This window comes from Typopeltis vanoorti, chromosome 9, assembly GCF_054136105.1.
Source record: "Typopeltis vanoorti isolate ZY-2024b chromosome 9, IOZ_Tvanoo_1.0, whole genome shotgun sequence".
Taxonomy (NCBI): domain Eukaryota; kingdom Metazoa; phylum Arthropoda; class Arachnida; order Uropygi; family Thelyphonidae; genus Typopeltis; species Typopeltis vanoorti.
Genome location: NC_143557.1, coordinates 45,796,630 through 45,815,642, shown reverse-complemented (window position 1 = coordinate 45,815,642; position 19,013 = coordinate 45,796,630). Strand labels below are relative to the sequence as shown.

At 37.4% G+C, this 19,013-nt stretch overlaps 1 protein-coding gene across 3 annotated transcripts in view; it reads left to right on the top strand.

Annotated features, from left to right (window-relative positions):
* Positions 1-19,013, top strand: part of LOC150103013 (DNA-dependent protein kinase catalytic subunit-like) — an 847,149-nt gene that overhangs the window by 471,092 nt on the left and 357,044 nt on the right. For all 3 annotated transcript variants that reach the window (XM_090397444.1, XM_090397443.1, XM_090397442.1), the window contains exon 33: positions 347-457. In XM_090397444.1, coding sequence (XP_090253570.1) covers positions 347-457 — 111 coding nt within the window. The remainder of the gene's footprint in view (positions 1-346; positions 458-19,013) is intronic.

The following is a 19,013-nucleotide window of genomic DNA, read 5'->3' as shown; positions in this document are numbered from 1 at the left end:
TGATTCCAATCTTTGAGTTTCTTATTCGGTTTTAAAACAATGTGGGATTTAATATCCCCTTAATTTAAATATTGTTCTTTTATGCTTGGATAAATGATGAAAACAAGAGTAAAATTGCTTCTCAATTGTAATATAAATGTCCTTTATAGTAATACTACAAAAATTAAAACACAAGCTTTCTTCTGTTGCTAATTTATACATAGAAGCCTTCAAAACTTTGACTCTTTAATCAAAGTTTTGATTTACTCTTGTAATTTTTTCTGCTTATACCTAATATACTAACAAAAGAGGAAGGGAGAGAGTGAGTGGAATAGCACATGGTTAATATTTATTTCTTTTTCTTTAGTGCCAAGAAAAGCTTTCCTGTTGGGATGCTCTTGAAAAAACTGTAATTTCTAGATTTACTGAAAGTACTGTTCCAAATTTAAGTAGGATTTGGGAAGATACTTATTATCAGGTATGAATATGAACTTTTAATGATGTATTTATGTGTAGAATTTCTAAAGTCAAACACATCAAATTTTATATGAATTTAAAAAGCACAGGTTTTAATGTCTGATTAATCTCTTTTAAGTGATTTTTAAAAGTCAACTTTAATTCCACTTAATAATATTAAATTAGATCTATTATGGCAAAGGCTGCATATTAAAATATTAAATTCACTTTCCTAGAAAAATGATTTGTGAAGTCTGTATTTGTAAATGATAGAATTTTATGAAATGAATGTTAAAATCATAAAGAAATGGACAACTGAACTAAACAGTACTTGCTTATAAGAGACCATACAGTTTACTCTGAGGTATGTTATTCCCACTTCAGATAAATGCAACACAAGATTGAAGTGTCTGTAATGTGTACAGATATACTAACTTGCTTTTCAAGGAGATGAAGATATATATATATATATATATTAGATAGAATCCAGAGCAGATTGATTAAAGTACTGTCAGGTCTTGGGAATGTTGGATATGAAGGTTGATTTAGGGATTGCCATTTTCAAAGTCTCATGCATAAGAAGAGGAAAGAAAGAGGATTTGATCAAGACATAAAAGTTGGGTTCTTAATGGTTAAATGTGGATGAGCTGTTTCATAGAATGGAGTGAGATAGGGGTTAAACAAGATGACATTTTGTTGTATAAGAAGGATTTCATGGGGGGGGGGGGGGCTGCTTAGGAAGTATGATCTTTGCATGAGAAGTAAATAGTCTGTGGATGCATTGCCTGTGCGTGGTGAGTGCAGAAATAGAAAAAAAATTTAAATTATGGTTCAGCTAATTTTGTGTGTGTGACAGTACAGACTTCCTGTAATGAGACATTTGACTACATTATGTCTGATGTTAATTTTTACTATTATATTTATAGGCTGTTCAAGGAAACTAATTGAGGGAGTACTCCTTTTTTAGTCACTCATTCCTGAATACCTATTGTCTCTCTTTGTATATTCAAAGGAAATGTTGAAGAGGTCCAGATGCAATTGACTCTATTACTTAAGAGTTTTTAGATTGCTTTGATTTCAATGATACAGACTAAATACAAAAGATGAAATTTGCAGTAGATAGGAGGAGGAGGGGTAATATGAGAGAGACATATGGGTTTTTAAAGGGTTGTTAAAAGATTAACATGGAAGAGTTTTATCATAGAATGGGGAGAAATGGAGTACAAGAGGTCATCCAGAATCTATATAAAGGAGGATGTGAGAAAGTAAGTTGAGAATCAGGTTTTTTGCATGGTGAATGGTCAATGATTGGAATGCATTACCTGAGACTGTGGTGCCTGCAGAGAATTTGAATATATTTAAGGCATGATATGATGAGCTTTGTGTATAACCGAGGTACCTCCCACAGTAAATCTTTGACTCCATTGAAGTCTCTGGATGATGATGATGATAATAATAAATTATATTTTAATGACAGAACATGAATGCTTGGCAGGAACCATATATAAAGTTTACAAATTGACATGAAATACTACAAATACAAACAATAATGGGAGACATATAAGAAAGAACTAGAAGAGTATGAATTATAAAAATTAAAATCCATAATTAATGTGGAAATTTCAAAAAGATAGATTAGGTTAAAGTAATATCACGTACTTCAAATTTACTTGAAATAAATCTTCGTGCTGAATTAAATATGCATGGTCTGTACCTTAAAAATCAAAAATAACCTGAAAACTCAGTCATTTAGCTTATAATTTAGTAATTTAGCTTTATACGAAAAATGAGAGAATGTTCGTAAACGTAAATAAAATGAAGGAGCAAGTGCTGTATGGAGAGTTGTGATAGTTGAGAATTTGACGAAATTGTACCAACCAGGTGTGAACATAAAGGACGTCAGCGAATCTATTTGAGTGCAAAAACAGAGGGTGAAAGAAATGATAGTCGTGGCAGGAACAAATGATTTGAAAGAAGACAAAATGGAAATGATAGAGGATGTGAGGGAATTACTTGAGGTAGCAAAAGAGAAGAGTGAGAGAATTAGGATGGTGAATATTTTTCCGCGGTATGAGAGTGAAGTGTTTAGGAGGGCCATAATTGCCAATGACTTTATGCGCGGGTTATGCATGGAGAGTGGTGTGGAATTTGTGAATGTGGAGTGAGTTCGATGGGTGAAAGGATTTATATAAGATGGATGAGTTACATTTGAATGGATTTGGTGTACGGAGGCTTGAAAAAGTGTTGATAAATGAAGTGGATGTACAGACTCAGGGAAACTAGATTTATTAAGAGGGGGGGGTAGATATGCAGACTTTAGGGAGGCAGTTGAGTGTATGAATGAGTATAATATGCCCAAGCGAGTATGAAGGATAACAAATCAGAATGGGATAGTTTGTATAAGGCATCAAAGTAGGGATGTGACTGACGGGCTTCTGCAATTCATGTACACTAATGCCAGGAGTATTAGGAACAAGAAGGAAGAGTTTTTGGCCTTGGTAGGAACTTCCAGTCCACAGGTTGTTAGTATTAGTGAAACATGGCTGACAGAAGATGATAAAGCTAGTGGGACTGAATGCGACGGGTATAGCGTGTTCAGGAGTGACAGGGAGAATAAAAAGGGGGAGGAGTGTTATTGATGATAGCTGATGAGTTGCAGCCAAGGAGTATAGAAGTTGAACTGCAGGTTAGAGAACAAAATATACAATTGGGTCTGCTATAGACCAGGTGATGGAATGGATAGTGGAGATAGTACATAGGCAAATAGAAGAAATGAGTGGAAGGAGGGTAATTATTACGGATGATTTCAGTTTGGTAACATAGACTGGAAGGAGGAATGAATTGGATTTTATGTGGTTATTAAGGGACAACTATCTGTGACAGCATGTAGTGGAAAATACTAGGGGGGGGGGGGGAGAGTGCTTGACCTAGTAATTGCATCTGAGAATGTGGCCATGTGGAATTACCTGGCTGGTAAGTATGACAACTTTAGGGGTGTGCTTGGCTCAGTGCCATGGCATGTAAAACTGCAAGGGCTGGATGTTGATAGTGCATGGGAGGTGGTTAAGAAGTGTATGCAGGAGGCAGTGGTTGACTGTATACCAAGAGTCCGAATAATAAATCAAGTAGGGGTTAAATGGATGAATAACACTATTAAGCTTGAGCTGCAAAAAAAGAAACAATTGTGGAGGGAATTTAAGGAGAAAGGTGACCAGCAGGTGCAGGAACAGTATAAAGCTCAGGGTGGTATGAAAAGCAAAAGCAGATTATGAAAGAAAATTGGTCATGCAGACTAAAGAGAATCCCAAACAGTTTTTTCAATATGTTGCAAGTAAAAGGGAAAATATTCATGGCAGAATGATTTTAAAAAATGCCGAGGGTAGGGAGGTAACCGAATCAGTAGATATAGTCGAATTACTGAGCCAGCACTTTGCAAGAGTATATCATCCAGATGGTGACATTGCTGGAATGGAAGAACCAACAGCTTATACTGGAATTGTGATGAATGAAGTAGAGGTAACTAGTGCAAGGGCTGTAACCGAATCAGTAGATATAGTCGAATTACTGAGCCAGCACTTTGCAAGAGTATATCATCCAGATGGTGACATTGCTGGAATGGAAGAACCAACAGCTTATACTGGAATTGTGATGAATGAAGTAGAGGTAACTAGTCTATTACAGAACCTCAATGTCAATACATCTGTGGGATTGGATGGTATACCAGTTCGTGTTGTACGTGAAGCAGCTAAAGAATTGCCAGTGCCCTTGACCATTTTGTTTAATTTGAGCCTCAGGTCTGGTCATTCCCAAGAGGGGTGGAAAGAGGGGAAAATAGCTCCACTGCATAAAGGTGGTCCAAGGCTGCTGTTGAAAATTACCGGCCAATCAGCATAACAGGAATCGTTATCAAGGTCTTGGAGAAACTAGTCTTGAGGAAAATACAAGATTGGATAGATGAAAACGGGATACTGTATCAGGGACAGCATGGTTTTGTGAAAAGTAGGTCATGCTTCAGTAACTTGCTCACGTATTATAACACAGTGACGGCTGAACTGGATAAGGGTAATGGATTTACAGTGATTCTACTGGACCTAGCTAAGGCCTTTGACAGGATACCACTGGAATTTTAACCAGTAAAATGCAGCATATGGGGGTGGATATAGGGTTGGTGAGATGGATAGAGTTGGTGAGATGAGTAGAGTCCACAAAACGGCCTATGACTAGTGGTGTGCCACAAGGATCTCTTCTTGGACCACTGCTGTTTAATTTGTTCATTAATGATATAAGAAAGGATCTGAGAGGAACAGTTAATGTGTTTGCAGATGATTCAAAATTGGGTAGGGCAATAGTGAATGCAGATGACGTCAAAATTTTGCAGGATGATTTGGATAGATTGGAGGTCTGGGCTAAGGAGAATGGATGTCAATTTAATGTGGCAAAATGTAAGATTATACATTTTGGGGTGAAAAGATTAGCAGCAGTTTACTACATTGGTGGAACTATACTCCAGGAAATTTATGAGGCACGAGATTTAGGCGTGTTAGTGGATAAGGAGTTGAAGTTTAGGGGGCACATTGCAGAAGTGGCCAAATCAGCATGTCAAATCACTTGGTTGCTGAAGAATACGTTGACAAGCATGTTATTGTTCCTCTGTATCGAGCCTTGATAAGACCCCATCTCGACTATTGTGCCCAGATTTGGTCACCTAGGTTTCTTCTTGATGGGGAGGAGGTCGAGAGGATCCAGAGGCGAGTGACCAAGATGATAGCAGGTCTGTGGAATGAACCTTATGAGAATAGGTTGAGGATTTGTGGGTTGCAAAAATTGGTTGATAGGCGGAGGAGGGGAGATATGATTGAGACATTCAAATTACTGAAGGGTTTCTATAAAATTAATTCAGAAGATATTTTTGAGAAGGGCTGGTTGTGGGAGGACTAGGGGACATCCATGGAAGCTGGGCAAAAGTGTGGTTAGTAACGGTGTTAGAGCTGGGTTCTTTACTTTTAGATGGTGATTGAGTGGAATGGGCTGCCAGAGTCTGTGGTGGATGCTGTGACAGTGAATGAGTTTAAGGCGAGGTATGATAGATACTGTATGAATGTCGAATAGTTGTGATGAACATGATTTGGGGCCTCATTCGATGAGTCTTAAGACTCCCTGGAGTCACCCGTAATAATAATAATTGGTTACTTCCAGTTATGTAGAGGGAGGTGACACATGTAGTTAACAACTAGCCTGCATTAGTCAACCTAAAAGGAGATGAAAACCTATTGGCACAGCTGTCACCAGTGAATAAGTCACTTTCTTGAAGTCCATTGTTAGATATCTGTCCAGTTAGAAAGCTGACCTTTGACACTAGCTTTTTAAATCCCCGACTTAAGGCTAACAGATACAGGCTAGCTCTTCATCAGTTAAGAATTTTCTGGTTGCTTTTGGTTACAGTAGTACAGGTTGCACAACTTTAGTGACCATGACAATACTTGATTTGTTAAACATTTTTCGGAGGGAAGAGATGGACATCGACTCTTGTTGCTTTCCAAAATTAAATGACACACACACACAAGCCACATAAAGGTAAGTCTTCATCATCTTAGAAATTAGATAGACCTAAATCTAAATTTCTGTGGAATTGTCCAAGATTCTGCAGAAAAATATTAGAAATTCTCTTCAGAAACATAAGTGTGTTTCTTTCTGCCTGCAGGCAATTGATTTTTTGAGGGCTTTACTTTAAAGTATCTCAATATTCATAAGAACAGAACTGGAGATGAACCTGTTCACAGGGGAATTGTATCCTTATGGGCAACAGTACCTCTTTTCAGCACATCAAACTTAACACTGTCAGGAAGGTGTAGACATCCGCCTCTTTGTGTGATTTCTTATCACAATATATTCCATCAGGTTCTTAGTTAACACAGACTGTCCTTGATAATTTTATACAGCTGACACTCACTGTAGAGAGCTCTTAAGAACACAAGAATGGCTTGTTCTAGTGAATAATTATTGCTTTAGCGAATTTCACTTGACATTTCACATTTTGCTTGAACAACTGCGGGTTGTAAGCACATCAGGATAACAACTTCTCTCTTTCTTTTATCTTCTTCCTAATAATGAATAAATGCAATAGTTTTTTTACACCTATCCACTTGTATTCTTCAGTAGGTCACACAATCTGCTTACTTCCCTGCCCTTTTACAGTTTGTTGTATGTTAAATGAGAACATTATATATTATCTGATTTACACATGAAAGGCAACAAAAGACATATAGCACATTAGCTTTGTGTGGGCAAGAGGAATAGAAGAGAGGAGGAGTTTGTTCACATTTTACTTGAACAGCTGCGAGTTGTAATCTTTGGGGGAAGGCAGAGTAGGGGAGACTGTTCCAAAGGACAGAAGTAGATGGAATGATGAAAGCAGAGGCAGTGAAGTTGGTTCGGTGAGTTTCAAGGTTGACTGTGAAATGGGGTTAGTTAGCAATGACTCTTGTTTTAATGATTTTGGAGGAGAGTGGAGAAATAATAATGGCCAATTCAGCAGAGCACTGCCCATGAAAGTATCTATAGAAGAGGCACAAGGCAGAAACTGAACGTCTGTGAGAAAGGGATCATTAATTAGCTAAATTGCCCTCTTCTGGATAGAATCGAGCAACTTCTCTCTTTCTTAGCAATTTTAGAGAGGATTTTGGTACACCACCCAAACAGGGGAGCAGTATTCCAAGGATAGGCAGATTTGGGCTTTGTATAGAGTTAGCAGCTGTGATGGTGTGAAGTAGTGTCTTGTGCAAAAAATTACCAAAGTATTTTGGCAACTGCAGAAGCTATAGTTGAAATGTGGTTGTGCCAGGAAAATCAGAGGTGCAGGTTAGTCCATGAAGAGAAATCTGATCCTGTTTGGATATCTCAGTATTGCTGAAGGTAAGGGGGAGATAAGAGGTATGCGAGCTCTTTCTTGCAAGAGATCATAGAGAAATAAGTTTTGGTGGCATTGAAGTTTACAAGGTTGTCCTTCCCCACTGGGAGATCTGAGTTCAGGTCCCTGGTCATGGTAGATCTTGAGAATTCTAATAATTTAGCATTACAAGATTTGTTGAATGAAAAGAGGAATGTAGTGTACTGTCATCAGCAAAGCAATGGATGGAAGAGAAAATGAGTGAAAGAACAGAACCCTGGGGTATTCTTGCATTGGTGAGGAAATCTGAGGAGAGTAAACCATCCACCATGACACATAGCGAGTGACCAGTGAGAAAGTTGGTGATCCAGTTGCTGAGTGAGGAAGGCAGACCATAGGATGACAGTTTGGTGAGTAGGCCCCTGTGCCAAATCTGATCAAATGCCTTTGAAATGTCTAGGGCAACTATTGGAGTTCTTCCAAATTTCTCCATGGCATGAGTTTGTAGGTGGGTGGTGAAAGCAAGAAAATCCACTGATTAGTTGATATGGGACGAACCATGAAGAGTAGAAAAGATGTTGTGGCCTTACAAGAAGACTTGGATAAATTGATGTGATTAGGCACGGGAATGGGGATGTGAGTTCGATGTTGCAAAATGTAAGGTTTTAAAATTTGAAAAACAAAAATGGGATGCAGAATTTATGATTGGTGAGGATATATTGTCAGAGTTGGAGGAAATAAGAGATCTGGGGGTGATAGTGGATAAGGATCTGAAATTTAGGGGACACATAGCCAAAATTGTGAAGACAACACAGAGGCTTCTGGGAATGATGCAGAGGACACTGACTTGTAGAAGTTGGGAGATTCTTGTTCCATTGTATAAGGCTTTGATTAGGCCACACATGGACTATTGTGCCCAGATTTGGTCACCTGGTTTTCAGAAGGATGAAGAGATGTTGGAAAGGGTCCAGAGGCGACTGACTAAGGTAGTTTCTAACCTCTGGAATGTTGAGTATGAGGAAAGATTGAGAAGATGCAACTTGCATAGTATGGTGGACAGGAGGAAGAGGGGAGATATGATAGAGACCTAGAAGTTAGGGGTTGTTATAGGACCAATGCTCGAGAGGTTGTACAAAAAATAGTAGGAGATCAGGGGAGAACCAGGTCATCCCTGGAAACTGTATAAAGAGGGTGTGAGTGGGGGTGGGGGTGAGAAGCAGATTTTTTTCATGCAGATTTGTGAATGATTGAAATGCCTTGCCTGAGAGTGTGGTGTCTATAGAGAATTCAAATGTGTTTAAAGCACGGTATGATGAACTGTGTGTATGATAAAAGGACCTCCTACATGAGTCTTTGACTCCATGGGGTCTTGGGTAATAATAATACTATGTCTCTAAGAGTTGGTTGTTGATGACTTTCGGATGGTAGTTTGTTGGTTGACTTTTATCACCATTCTTTGGGATGGGCTGGATCTGGACTTGTTTCCATGTTGTAGGGTAATTGAAGAGGCAATACAGGATAGGTGTTAGTTCTAAGGCACAATTTTTATTAACAACATACCATCAGTACCAGATGCGTTGTATGTGTTCAGATTATTGAGGATTCTTCAGATTTCTTTTTGTTAGAACACTATGGGTGACATGAAGGGAGCCATTCTTGGTAGTGGGGGGGAGGTACTTTGACCAGGTCATCAATACAGGAATTGGAAGAGATGAGTAATGCCATTAAGTTGACCTTGTCTTTTGTAAGGTGACTGCAGTATCAGGATGTGAGAAGGATGGAAGCCTAGGTAAGCAGAAGTTGCACCCAATGGCTTTAGCAAGGGACCAGAAGGAGTGACTGCCATTTGGTTAGGAGGCAAGTTAGCAGCATTTGGCCCTTTCAAAGTCGGATTTCGTGATGATTCCCTTTCAACCAGTGTAAGCTACAGTATTGGTAGAGTGGGCAGCTAGAGTTTAGGTCTTGAGCCAATTTCTTGTACAGCATTGGCACACTTTTTTGACAACCAAGGCTTGGATGGTGGCTGAGAATTAGGGGTGGAATAAGGAATGAAAGTCTTCATTCCTGTGAAAATGATTCCTGTTATTCAGTCTGAGCAGGTGTTTGGATCAGAAGAACTAAAGCAGTAGTAGGACCATTGGAGGAAGGAATAGGAGTTATGGAGGTCCTCCCATTTGACACCCTTGTAGTTCCAAAGGACATGAGACTGTGAACTGGTGGGTGAAAGTTGTTCTGTGGCAAAAGAGGCTTGTATAATTGTATAAGGTTGGGTCCGAGTTACCAAGAAGACAACCAACAACCATGGTACACCTGGAAGGGGAGCGCGTAAGAAGCGGTCAAGCATGTTGGCAAAGTGGAGGGAGTTGTCTAGTATTCTGGTAGGAGGATTGATGATCTCAGATAGGTGACAGCTGATGGCAAACACCTCAGCATCTCTACCTGCTTTGTCAGTGAAACTGGAGATGTGGAGCCAATGTGAGTTGTGGACATTGAAGTCCCCAAGAAGGATGACCTCTCTATTGGGGTATATCGACTGCAGAAAGTCGAGCTTTAGAAAGAGAAAGTTTAAGAGGTCAGAGTGGTTGGAGTTTAGGAAGCAATAGAGAAAGCATATGAAAAGGGCAAGTTGATTTGGTCAAGAAATTTTGAGCAAAAGCCTATCAGACAGTGGGGATTCAGATTTGCAGTCTTTGACATGGTATTTGGTTCTGACGAATGCACAAATTCTACTCTTGTGGTGGAAAGAGTTATTGTGTAGTTTGGGCAGTTGAGGTGTACAGTGGCTGTTGAGGTTGCCATTTGGGGGTTCTGAAAGGAACAGTAGTTCTGGTTTAGACGAATGTAGGTGGTGGTGCACATCGTTTATATTGCTGTTTATGCCATGGATGTTGGTGAAGTGGATGTGGAAACTATTTTTTTGGTAAGAAATTTTGTTGGTGGGTTGTTTGATTGGATTTCGGTTGGTTTTTTTATGATTTTTTTTTTTTTTTTCATCACTCATCTCTGAAACCTCTCTACCACTTCCTGACAATCCATTCCACTCCTTCACTACTCTCCACACAAATAATCTAGTCTATACACCCTTACTAACCATACTCTTACACAACTTCCACAGATGACCCCCTAGTTCCCTGACTGTTTGTCATATATTGAAAAATGTCGTTTGGATCAATTTTGAAAATCCCTCGCTATCATATAAGTTTCTGTCATGTTCCCTCTTTTCTGCTTATATACCAAACTTTGTAATCTACACACCTTCCCTCATAGGGAACATTTCATATACCTATCACAAGCTTCGTCACTCTTCTGATCCCTAGAAACCGAGCTGACGAAATCTGTAAACAGTAGTCAAGAAGTAGCCAGGTCATAGCTATAATCCGTCTACTTTCCAATAAAGAGGGATAATAACTTCCCTATCTTTACTTGTTAGCATGTTTTCCAACATCCAACTTATCCTTTGACCTATTTTACCAACTTTAGCAATATGCCCTCTGAAATTCAACTCTCTGTCCACCATTATCAATAAGTCCCTAGCGTTATCAATTTTCTACTATCCAGTACAATCAGTATGATACACCATATGTAATCTTTTCAACCTGAAATGTATAACTTTCATTTGCAACATTATATCAATAATCATTATCCTTTGCCAACAATGTCATTTTATTTAAATCATTGTGCAGGATATCTGTGTCACCATTATCAACTGTTGCTTTCCCCAGTTTTGCATCATCAGCAAACAACTACATATCTCCTCTTAAATCTTTCCCTATATCATTGATATACAAATTCTGTCCTAATACAGAACCCTGGGGTACTCCATCAGTCATCCTCATTCCCCTAGATTCCACTCCACTGTATACTACTGTTTGGTATCTGTCAGTCAGCCGACCCCATCCATACTACTAGCTTCATATCCATTCTCATTTGCTCCAACTTTTGTAATAGTTTTCCTCGTTGTATTTTGTCAGAGTCCAGTAGTATCATGGGGTAGCCATTTCATTATCTAATTCCACTCTCACTTTATTATAAAATGTGAATAAATTACTAAAAGAAGACATACCTTTTACAAAGTCATGCTGCCCACTCTAGAGTCACATCCCAATCCACCCACTGTTGAATTTTATCTTTAACCAACTTTTCCAATACTTTAATAGCCACTCTTGGTATATTAATTGGTCTGTAGTTTGTTACTTCTGTCTTGGAGCCACCTTTATGCAATGGACTGGCAAGTTTACACTCCTCTGGAACCCTGCCAAAGCTGAAACTTAGATTGAACTACTTCATCAGAGGAAATGCCAATTCTCTTACACATTCACCAGTTCTTGGACTGGCATGTCATCCAGTTTCACTGTTGTATTCAATTTTTTTTTTATATTTTAATATGGTGAATCACTGTTTAATTACCTCTATTTTGATATGCATCTCTGTCAGATCAGCTACTGCAAAATTTCCACTTATATGGTACCATCTATCCTATCATTCTCATTCATCTAGGATACGTTGAGTCCTCGCCTAATGAAGGGTTACTGGCATATTAATGTAGCTGGTTTGCCACTCCTCTGCTGCATCCTCTAAGGGTGATATTCACGACTGTATCCTTGTGTGTTCACAGGGCTGGTTTGCCTGCTTGCGGGATGAAAAACTCCAGATAAATTGGTGGGAAAAACCCTGCTATCCATGCCCAATATCGGCTAACTTGGCTATGGCTGAAGAATATCCTTAAGCTCCTCACATTTTCGACAGGAATCAAACCTAGGACTCTCCTTCACCATGCATATGGTTGCGAAGCACATAGCCACTAGGCTAACCATGCAGACCTACATGATTCACCTTGGCAAAATGATCACTCAGCAACTCAACTATTTCTTTTGCCTCTGTTGCCTTCCCATTAGCATTTGTTGGTAGGAAGGTGATCTAAAATCATTATTTCATAGTTATTTTTCCTCTTACTTTCTATATAATGAAACTACTCTTTTGGTTGGCCTTTCTTACCAAATTAGTCGCCCTTCTTGCTCGAACTTTGTACTGCTCATGAGTATGCTAATCACCTTTTTCTTTATATCCCTTCCAGTGTTTACTTCTTTCTTTTTTTTTTTTTTTTAAGCTCTTGCTTTATATCTCTGCTCATCCACTTAATCTCCACTTGGTTTATCCTCCTGATCTTGGATATGCAGGTCAGGAGGATAAAATCCTCAAATAATCTCTGACCACTTCTCATGCTCTGCTGACATTCTTTTTTTTGTATAGCTTCTCAAGCCATGGCACTGCTCAAAAATGACTCCTAAATCTGTCATAATTAACAGCTTTATAGTTTGAGATAAACCCTTTTTTTGACAGAGAATTCTACATGTTTGCCAACTTTCCAGTTGGAGACAGGGTGTTTACTTTGGTTATGGATATATCTTGCTATTACGAGATCCAATACCCTCAAATCTGTCATCTCTATAACATGTTGTTGCAACTAATTATTTCTTAGCAGTTGTATAAATTCCACTTTCATCTATCTTGCCATGCTCCCTCTAGTCTATGTCCCCATAGTAATCCTCCCATAATAATTCCTCGACTTGCATTCATTGTGCTAATCTGTGAGGCATAGCATCTTCCCGTAGTTCCCCCTAGTTTATAGCAGCAACCAACAATATATTTTGTTGGTTGCTGGCCTATTGGCCTATCTCACACCAGACAGCCTGAAATGAATCATCTTCCTCAGAACTAAAATTCCCTTTAACTTCTAATTTTGTTGGATGTAGTTCTTTAGCTACCATCATCAATACTCCACCTCCTGTCTTATTCCCTCTATCCTCCCTGAAAATACCCTTTGCCTTCTATCCTTGTGATATCATTTTCTGTTCAACCAGATCTCAGTGATACCTATAATTTTTGGCCAAGTAAAAAACTCCCACTCCCTTATTCTTGATACTTCTGGCATTCATGTACATGCAGTTTAATATCCTCTTGTGCCACAATTACCCTTGTGTAATGTCACTATCAAACCATACGAATCAGTGTCCTGAGAAATTGCATCCAGCATTACATAATCATTTCTGTGCACATGCTCATTTATCCCAGATTTGTGCATTGGTTGCATTTCCCCTCCCCCTTATCTTAGTTTTCCTGGATTTGCACTTCCAAACTCTCACTAAACAACACTTGAACAAAACATCCAACCCAAAAACCATTTAAATGTAGTCTGTCAAGCGCATATATAAGTCCTTTTGTATATATCAAAGTCACTCCATGTGCCGATAAGCTGCACACCATTCTACCTGCATCATTTTCTCATTAACTCATATGCAAGTGTTGCCCTTCTGAATGCTATCCAATCATACTGAGGTAGCAGACTCACAACATTTACTTCCTTACTCCTCATTTTCCCTCCTTTCATATCTTCTTTCATTGTGAATTCTCTCCTTTCAAATCATTTGTTCCTACCATAACAATAATCTCTTTCCCCTTCTCCCTTCTGTGAACTAATAACTTCACCAACATTCTTAATTTTTGCACCTGAGACACATGCATTTGTCGCTTTCTTATTAAGTATATCTCTTATCATCAAATCCCCATACAATACTTTATCCTTACATCCAGTTTCTCAGACTTTTGTACTTTCCCCATTCACTTTTTTTTTTTGTTCATTCTCCCACCTGCTGCTGTGCCACACAGTAGTTGTTTCTCCAGTTGCTTTAACTCCTGTTTTGTCCTGTGAAGGATGCCATATAAGCACACTATTTCACTCCTTACTATCATATCATCATCATCATCATCATCCACATTACTTTCAGCCACTACTTTCATGCTCTCATTCCATGCACTATCATTTACTACATCCGCATTCTCCAGGACACCTTCACTATTTTTCCTTACATCATTAATATTTGTCACTTCATTTCCCCCTTTATATGTGATTCACACCTAAAAATTTATGACAAACTCTCTCTCTCTCTCTCCATTCTCGTACCATAACCCATTCACTCTTGATGATGAATTCATATGACCATATGCTCAGGCTAGGCCCTAGGAATTTTGCTGCTCGTGCAATAGCATATTTTGTCTCCTCTTTCCCCTATTTTGCTGCTCTCATTGTTACTAATATCAACATTATTGGGATCACAATTAGAAGTACTTGCCATGAGCTCAGAATTTTTTTCTTTGGTCCTTTTGCTTATTTTCTCTTGTACTACATTAGCTGTTTCAGTTTTTAGATATTTATGCAAAACCCCACTTTGTTTCTGAATATTGTGTTCTTTTTCTGATTCTTGTTTGCGATATTCTGCACCTGACAGTTTTTTTCTTTTATCAGACATATTGGAATGTTAAAATTATTTTAAAAGCCAAATCCTAATAACTTTATTTTAAAAAAAAAGGTTCTATTAGCAATCACTGCACAACCGTATTTATGTATTTGGATTCTATTTCTTTAATTGGTTACGATTTTTAAAAAATATATAGTACAATGAAGTTTTATTATGTAAAAATGTAACTAACGACATCCTGAAGTCTGATTTCAACAAAGAAGAAATAAATGTCCTTTTTTATGATTTATTTTTCGTATAGTTTAGGTCGATTTTGCTGCCCCCAAAACTTGTTTCCCCATGCAAATGCATGTGTTGCACCACCGGTAGAGCCGGCCCTGCATACACTACGTCATACAAAATCAATGTCATAAATAAAAATGCTTTCTAAGGGCTATCCTGTATTAAATTTCATAAACAGACATGACAGTCAATATTACAGTTAGAAATAAGTAAGATATAACAAAAGTAATTACTAATGTTACTAACATTCACATAAAATAAAAGATATGTGTAAGATATGTGCAACACAGCTTGTAATATGTGCTGTGCTTGAGAAGTGCCATGAATGAACCTAGGACATTTCTTAATGTATTCTAGGAACACAAGCGTGAAAGAGGCTTATTTTTTTTTTTTTTTTTTTTTTTTTTTTTCCAAATGGGTTGAGCCCATACAATCAGCTATTCATTAAAGAGGAACTGAAAACAGTACTTTCATTCTTCTCTTCCAACCATAGGACCTGATGATGATATCTTTTTTTATATAATAAAGATCTCTCATCTTACATGGATCTCTTCCTTTTACTATATAATGTAATACTTACTGAGGAATTTCCAGATTCTAGTATATGGTAGTTTTTATGAGCATACAATTAAACATGAGTACCTAGCTTCAGTTTCCTTTGTAATGAAGAGCTTGTGATACAACCTCTTGATATAGTATATTAGAACCCTTATAATCTTAGTCTCAGTGAGGTATTTCCCTCTTTTTATTAAATTTTTTTTTTTTTTTTTTTTTTTGCTAGTTGAATCTTTTTTTCATGGAATGTGAATTGGTTCAATTGTATTGCTAAGAGGACAAATGTCTTATACTTAAGACAAATCCTCTAAGGTTTTGTCTTAAGTATAAGACTGTGTTATCAGAATACCTTGAATCACTGTAAACTTTCTTCCACTGTTGGTTGTGCTTTTTGTGTTGATATACTACAATTTTATGTCATTATTGTAACAAGATGGTTAATATGGACCCCATTGCCTGCACTGAATAAGACAGTATTTACACATTGAAGATTTGCTCTCCTTAATGCAGCCTCTCAATGTGGGAGTAAGGAAGTTAGTTATTCTTTTATCAATCTACCTGCAGCTGTTTAATGTACACAAAGAAGTGTATGCTCTGATTTCTTATCTTTCCTGCCAACAGTTTCAGATCTCAGACTTGTGTTGGTTTTGCTGATGTTTTACTGGCCATGTTGTTTTGACTGAAATTCTGCTAAAATGCAGTAATACTTATTGCACTTTTACACATAAAAAAAAACTGTTACCATAAATGTATGATTTATCCAGATTTGGTGTGTTCTTCTTTGAAGGTCATTTCTTCTCTTTCTTTATTCAGTCCTCTCTGATGTTTTATAATTATTTTATCAAATGAAGACCCTTAATATTGATTTTCCATCATGCTGGATTCTCAGCACCATTGTAATCAAAGGTATCTGAGACATGTTCTATATCAATTCAAACCTTCTGTACATTCTGTTAATCAGTACTTTATACAGACTGTGATGATCAGTTAATAAAAAGCAAAGTTAATGAATCTGTGGCAGTTGTCTTGGCAGGAGCTAACAGAAAAATTGCATGAGATTAAGCATTTACAATCCAGTTTACATGGAGACAAGGACGGAAGTTGTTTTGGTGAGACTCCATGCAGATCAATCATCTAATGCATTCCTATCTACTGAGGGCAGATAACCTACCTATGTGTGAATGCCATAACATATGTTAATCTTATAGTGGGGAAGCAAGTACAGTACTTCACTTCAGAGAGAGAGAGGGGGGGGGATGCAATGCATACCAGTCTGGTTGAGCTATATACACTAAGACAAATCTTTCCAGACTTAAAAAAATTGCATGAAGTTTTTATGTTTCTACAGAAAAATTTATTTTTACCATTGCATCTGTTTCAAAATGTGTGTATACATATATACAACATGGTTCAACAATTTAAAATTTGCTTTCTTGCACATAGATGATAGTTACTTAACCATTCATTTTTCATTACCTTGTCTATAACATTAACTGTCATAATGGCACAATATGACTTTGTTATCCTCACACCAATACATCTCTAACCAATCAAACCTTATCTGGCACTATGCACTGTAACTTTTTTTTTTATAGAATGTGATTAAATTAATAATGCACTGCTTCCATTTCACAAAACTATGCTACTCTCATCGGATATCATATTCCTATCTATCCATTTCTAAATTCTGTCTTTTACAGACTTTTCTGATACCCTATCTTCCATTAATTTTCTTTCTCTGGCTATTAGCTTCTTAATTTCTTTAAGCCAGAGTCTGTTGTGGGTGCTATGACGGTGAATGAGTTCAAGACAAGGTATGATAGATACTGTGAGAATGTAATCGCATAGTTGTGTGGACATGATGTTTAGGGCCACCCTCGATGAGTCTAAGGACTCCTGGAGTCGCCTGAACTAATAATAATAATAATAATAATAATTTAACTTCCCTACCAGCCTAAGTGAATGAAATAGTCAGACCACTTAGCATTTTCATGGATCAAAACATCATTGGCATTCTACCTTTTATCATGTAATTATCTTCTTCTGCCATTAATTCCTTAATGGCAACTGTAGAGCCATTAGTAGATTAACTGTGATGGAGCGACCTTTGTGCCACTTGACTTGAAGTCTGCATTTTACTTGGAATATCTTTCACCTTCTTCTATATTTAAACTTTTTACTGCAAAATTTTTTCTCTTTCCTAAAATAAAAACAAATTTCACGTGTGCAAAAATCATGTTAAATATTTAGAAATTTTTACAAATAGCATTTATTGAAATAAATATTGTTTTATTTTTTTTCTTTGCAAAGAAAGGAAATAAAATTTTTTTTCCTTGCAAAATACCATTATATGTATCTTCATGCTTCAGTTTTTCTGTTTTTATGAATAACAAATGATGTTATAAAAAACAAATGTGAAACTCCTTTTTTTTTTAATATCAGAAATTTATATCCAGTGATATTTCAGCAGGAACTCCTTCACCTTTGCCTTTTGCTTAAAATTGCAACAGATGATTTTTTTTTTTTTTAGTTTTCTGTTGGGTGAGCATTTCTATAATATCTATTGCTTAACCACTAGAGATATGATGAAAATATATGAAAGATATTCTATACAGACTGATTCAAAATTTTTGCTAATTTTGAAGATTTCCAATTGCATATTCCCTTTCCCTCTTTGCTCCTGGAACTGAATTATAAATAAATACCCTATCTAATTGTCTACTAGTTTGAAAGTTTTTACAGACAGTACTCAAAATCTATTACTTCATTTTAGTGTTTTGACAAAAGAAATAAGGAATTAATATTGTTGTATCTGACAAAGCAAGTATTTCTAATTCCAGACTGTTTCTTTGCAATCTACAATCAGTTGTTCAGCTGTTTGCTAAAATTATTCTAAGTTTTAGAAATGCTATGCTATATTTTCACTATATACAGGGTGTTCGGGATAAATTTGACAGTTTCGTAAGGAAAAAGAAAATCTTCTTTGTATCTATTAAATTTAATGAATTGACAAAAAAACATTACAGGCAGAGTTAATTACAATACTATCAACAAGATTTACTCAAAATAACCACCATTAGCATCGATCACAGCTTCAATTCTGCTTCGGAACCTCGAACAAGCTGATGCTACAGTCTCCCTGGGAAGGGCCGCAAAAACTGTTTTAATTTTATCCATTAACTGGGCTTTTGTATTACTGGAAGTGCGATTGGTGTCTTTTTCAACTGCGCCCCATACAAAATAATCCATGGGGTTAAGGTCTGGGGAGTTTGGAGGCCAAACATTTGGACTGGTGAAGTCGTAGAAATTTTCAGACAACCATTTTTGACTTTTCCCAGAGGTGTGGCAAGGGGCCGAATCCTGCTGCCATACATACGGCCTACCATTGGCTACCCTTGTTATCCAGGGCTTGACTACAGTTAGCAACTCCATGAACAAAGCCCGAATTCCAATGCCAGGGTTCTTCAACACCTGTTCCTGCAGATTTGCGAGGAATTCTGCTGTACGAACGCAATCAGATCGTCTGCTAGGGATCTTTCTTCTTGCTACATCCTCGTAGTCACCATTGTAAGTCTCTAGTTCATGCCTGATTGTTTTTA